We start from the raw sequence: 5,139 nt of genomic DNA, 5'->3' as shown, positions 1-5,139 counted from the left end.
ATAACAGCAATTACAGATGTTCTGCGAGTATGTTACAAAATAATGACATTGAAGGATTGTGAGCTCGAGTAGACAGTAAAATTACACGAGGTGCCCGAACACTGAAATAACAGATCAATTCAGAAAATAAGAATCATTAATTGTGTCACCCCACAACGAAATGGAGGAGGGGGGGGGGGGAATAGAAAAGAAAACCACAGTCCCATTTGTTGACAAACACTAAAGGCGCTGGTAGATTCTAGGCACATTTTGTATTTATATCCAAACATTTTGAGCGGCTCCACGGAGTGACGTGACACGATAGAATAATGCCCTCGTGCAGGCGCTTCGAAAGAGGCCAAGGCTGAGCGGGTATCTCCGGTGCTGCTGGAAGGAGGTCTTGCGGGTCTGGAGGAGTCTGTACCGGCGAGGGTCCGACTTGGGGCCGCCGCACCGCCGCTGCGGTCAGAGGTCGCGGCACGACGACGCGTCGCCCGCGCTGCCGCCGTGGGAATAAGGCCCGTCGTGGGGCGGCGGCGGCGGCGGCTCGCCGGGCGGCGTCATGCGCTTCTCTTTCTGCCTGCGGTTGCAGAACCAGACGCGGACCACCTCCTTCTCCAGCTGCAGCGTGTCCGCCAGCGACGTGATTTCCTGCGCGGAGGGTTTGGGACACTTGAGAAAGTGAGTCTCCAGGACCCCCTTGACGCTGACCTCGATGGACGTCCTCTTCTTCCTCTTCCTCCCCTGAGCTGCTATCTTGTCTATACTGCTCGCGCTGCCCGTGGACGAGTCTGCCTCCTCCAACCACTTGTTCAGCAGCGGCTTGAGTTTGCACATGTTTTTAAAGCTCAGCTGCAGAGCCTCGAACCTGCAGATGGTCGTTTGGGAAAAGACGTTACCGTAGAGAGTTCCTAGAGCCAATCCCACGTCGGCCTGCGTGAAGCCCAGTTTGATCCTGCGCTGCTTGAACTGCTTGGCAAAGTGCTCCAGCTCGTCCGAAGTCGGCGTCTCCTCGTCGGAGTGGTCGTGGCAGTGGTGCCCGCCCAGGTCGCCGCGCTCGGGGCTGAGCGTGTCCCTGAGGCCCGGGTGCATGCCTTGGCCCTGCGGGTTGGGCGGAGGGCTGAGTCCGCCGTGCTCCAGCATGCCGTTGACGGCGAAGCCCGTCTGGGAGTAGATGTTGATCTGCTGCCCGCTGCTGACGGAGGAGTTGTGGGACACCGGAGTCCCCCACGCCGCAGGGTGGTTGCCATGGTTGCTCTGGTGCGGGGAGTGGTGAGCGACGTGCGGCGAGCGGTGATGGATGATGCCGAGCTGCAGGTCTTCTCTGCCCGGTTTGACGTCCTGCTGCTCCACGGAGGCCGACCACGGGCTGCTATCCGACAGATTGCTCGCCCACTGGTGCCCGAGGGGGTGCCCGTTGCTCTGCACGTTGTGCAGGTAGTCGCTGTGCAGGAGTTTCTGGTGTCCTCTGTAGGGGCTAGCGGGCTGCATGGCCTGGCTGTCCGGGTGGATCATGGGACCGGAGCCGAGCAGGGTGTAGGGGCTGGAGGCAGCTGTGGCCATGCTGGCTGCTGAACCCCACTGGCGATACTAAAGTGAGCTTGAGCTCAGCCTCTGACATCTCCCTCTCTCTGGAGCCTCGGCACCAGTCAGGCGTTGACGGACAGCGAGAACCGCCAGTCACGGGCCGAGGAAGCCGCGGCGACGACACTTCTCCGCCAATGACGACGCACGCACGCACGCACGCTCCGCAACCTCCGCCTCCGGCTCCACAACCGTCGAGAGCAAAGGGTTAAAGGGCGGTCGAACCGGAAGTGAGTCCATTGAGCCTGTTTGTGGAACAATGTGCGCTCGGAGCGCAGTTCCTGTTTATTAATCGAACTTTCCAACTGCTCCACGCGCGTGTTCAATGCTGCTCCTGTCACCCTCGAGCGCGTGCGAAGGAGGAGGTCGAAGCTCCAGTGGCATTTGTCAGACGTGCCAACACTTCATTTAGAAGGGTGCGATCAAACCCGGACCAGTTCTTTAGCCGATAATCATTAACGCGCAGTAAACGCGTCCTCAGGACTTTTCAGTGGAAGGCACGTCTCAAGATGTTGAACTTTTTCGGACGGACCTTTCAGCACCCATGAGACCAGGGGCATGTCATATAACACATTCTGAACAACTTCTACGTCTGTCATAAAATGCAAAAATCACCCCCAGAACACCCACTGCCGTTGCTACTACCGTGGGAGCCATCAATTCTTCACATTAAACGCGCGATGGCACATGTTCTGATGCAACAACATTTATTTTCCACTCATAACATTCTCGTTACAACCCAACAAGATATTTCTGACTATAATTTCCATTTGAAGAATGTTTGCCAGCATCCTTATTGCTTTGCAAATCCATTAAATATATTGCCGGGGCTCCCAGGTTAAGCTTGATTTAAATTTGCATACATTTTCATACATTTAGGAGAAATATAAAGAAGGCTGGAGCCGGCAGAAAGTCATTAAAGTGCGCCGAGCCGCGGAGGAGACGTGGAGGAAGCCGGAGCAGGTGAGCGAACGCCGGGAAGGATGAGGGGACAGGACCGCTGGACATGGACCGGCCTCAATGACCGGAGACGCCCGAGGGACTGACTGATGAGCTCTGCTCGAAGGCGCCGAGTAAGATGCGTTGTCTTATTTGGAATGGGAATAATAATAATGATAATAATAATAATAACAAGAACATTAAGAATACGATAATACATTTAAGATTTTGTTTAATGTTAATGTTTAGGAAATAACTTGCTTGGTACAATTGTTTGATAGAACATGAGAGAAAGTGAGTCGGTGTTTAAGTTCACTTTAGTTCTTTTTTTTTCTTGCTGAGATTGAGTTGCGATTTTAGTTTAACACATGATATATAATGGAGTGCACAGTTACGAATGTGAAATTAGAAAACCGGTCGATAAATTGCAGGGGTTCCATTGTAAAAGTATATGGATCCCCCCACCCCCCACCCCCCCGCTCACATCTACGCTACTTCGTTATTTAGTATAAAGCAAAAATTTAATAATGTAATATTAGCTTCACAAATGAAGATCTTTTATAAATCATGGAGCACCTGCCTCCATAATTTCAAAGTATACATTTCGTGCGCTTAAAGTGGCCAGGAGTGTTGGTTTGAGGGGGGGTGGGGGGGGGTGTTGTATTGCTCTCGATATAGTCTAAGTTTCTAAGTGTAACAGATGCTTCTCTAGAAACGCTCCGCGTGCTGATTCCTTTTATTCCCATCAACATTTTTCTGCCGTCGAGCTGGTTTCCATAGCGAGGCGAATAAAAGGCAAATCCCCACTCCGCGCCTCCAATAAAGAGCCCATTCACAGATAACCCGAGACAGCCCTGCCACACTGACTGCCTCTCTCCTACCAAGATGCACATTACTGCTCAATAAGACAAGCTAATGAGTCATCATTTCTCTCATTTTGTCTTTTTCAGAATTAATAGTTTTTTTTTATTAGTTTGCTGTGTGTTTTTGTTTTGCGCTTTTGCGCGACCTTTGTGGTAATTGATATCGCCATAATTATTTTGTGAATAAAACAAATAGAAACATGCGGTACTGACACAATGTTTTTTTTTGTTTTTTTTTTCTAAACCATGACTCGTTGGCTATTTCTCTTTTCAAAACAGAACTATGTGAGCTCCATTAAAGTGAGCGTTATTTATGGAGTGTTGAAAGACCCCGTCATGTTGTTGACATTTTTAGCATGTAATTTCCCACGTAAGTTTATTTTTTAATTTTTAAAAATTGAAGTAACTCTCTTTCATTCACAGTGTTATGATTCCTTAAGAATACAAAATGTTTCTTAACATTGTTAAAATCTCGCACAATATTCTAAATGGCTTCTACATGGTGGGCACAGTCATTGATTGCAGTATTTAATTGTATTTTTATTTGGTCCAATGTTCTGGTCACTGCTACAAGATTAATAACGTTTAGACTGCTATTGAGACAGCACTGGGCCTCAGGGTGCAGGCGTCATGACCTCTGCAAACTTTCCCCGCGCCACGTTGACCCCTCCATTCTGCATGCGAGTCAAACTGCTATATGAGTTAAAGTGTTAACATAGCACGCACCCCAGTTTAGCCCGTCTACTTGCCCTGGACTAAATTAAAAGATTGCATCTGATGACTATGCAAATTATTGTTATTATTATTATTTTGCTCATGAGTTACAAACACTGGAGGCCAATAACAGCATGTATGGGTGTTTTAGTGGCACCGTCTCATAATAACAGATTTAATAATAATAATAATAATACCTTCCACACACGCGCACGCATACACACACAAACACACACACACACGACTGTGTGTATTGTCGAGAGTACTAATCGATATCCCCCTTACGCCAAGGACAGTGACATGGTGTTTTAATAGTGCAGCCCTAAAAACAAACAAATCTCACTATGACACTGCTGACATGGTGTTTGTTTTCGTGGCGAATTTGGAACCCAAATGTTTATTTTATTTTTTTATTTTCTTCCTGTCAAGGAAAAGTAAAGTGCACGTTTGACGTTGCAGTTTTTGCTTGTGTTGGGTCTGTTCGTTTCTGTGCATATGAAATGTGTTGCTTTTCCCACACAATTTTCTGTTTTTTCCAAGTCAATTTTTAAAATTAGAATTATGCCATTTAGCAATAGTACATTTAATGATTTGAATTATTACAGCATTTTTGAGATTAATTAAATCATGTATTCAAAAATTAAATTAAAATGCATATTACTGTAAAAATTGTCAAAGGTGCACCAGAGCTGCGACTTCAGCTCCTAATTTGGTAACATTCTTTAACCACATGACTCAGGGACTGTTAATTCCAAATGTCTGATCATTGGATGATCCATTCTGTTGTTTGCGATGTTATACATTTAAAAGGTGAAACATAAAAACTGTGGCAACGATTAGGGTTGTGGATCATGGAGAGATTTAAATTAATATGATGGATGCAGGTGTAAACAAAGTGACATTTTGTGGCATTGTTGTGACAGTAAATACAACCAATCATTAGATAGCGTTGTTTTGAATAACTGAAGTTCTCACAAAATGTAATTATATTTTTTTCCCCAAACAAGTGTCATGAAGCGCTTCAAAGAGAGCGTGGAGGCCTTCAACCTGCATGCGCCTT

At 47.0% G+C, this 5,139-nt stretch overlaps 1 protein-coding gene across 1 annotated transcript; it reads right to left on the bottom strand.

Moving 5' to 3' along the window:
* Positions 1 to 444: 444 nt before the first annotated feature.
* LOC133407827 (POU domain, class 3, transcription factor 4-like) lies at positions 445 to 1,542 on the bottom strand. Its single transcript, XM_061686095.1, has one exon. The coding sequence runs from the start codon at positions 1,540 to 1,542 to the stop codon at positions 445 to 447; it is 1,098 nt and encodes a 365-aa protein (XP_061542079.1).
* Between the last annotated feature and the right edge of the window lie 3,597 nt (positions 1,543 to 5,139).

Source organism: Phycodurus eques, chromosome 9 (assembly GCF_024500275.1).
Source record: "Phycodurus eques isolate BA_2022a chromosome 9, UOR_Pequ_1.1, whole genome shotgun sequence".
Classification (NCBI taxonomy): domain Eukaryota; kingdom Metazoa; phylum Chordata; class Actinopteri; order Syngnathiformes; family Syngnathidae; genus Phycodurus; species Phycodurus eques.
Note: the sequence above shows the minus strand (reverse complement) of the source record. Positions and strands in the feature narration are given on the sequence as shown.

What these genes read in the sequence shown, in the direction of transcription:
- LOC133407827 (XM_061686095.1), bottom strand. Translation starts at nt 1,542, where the DNA reads ATGGCCACAGCTGCCTCCAGCCCCTACACCCTGCTCGGCTCCGGTCCC.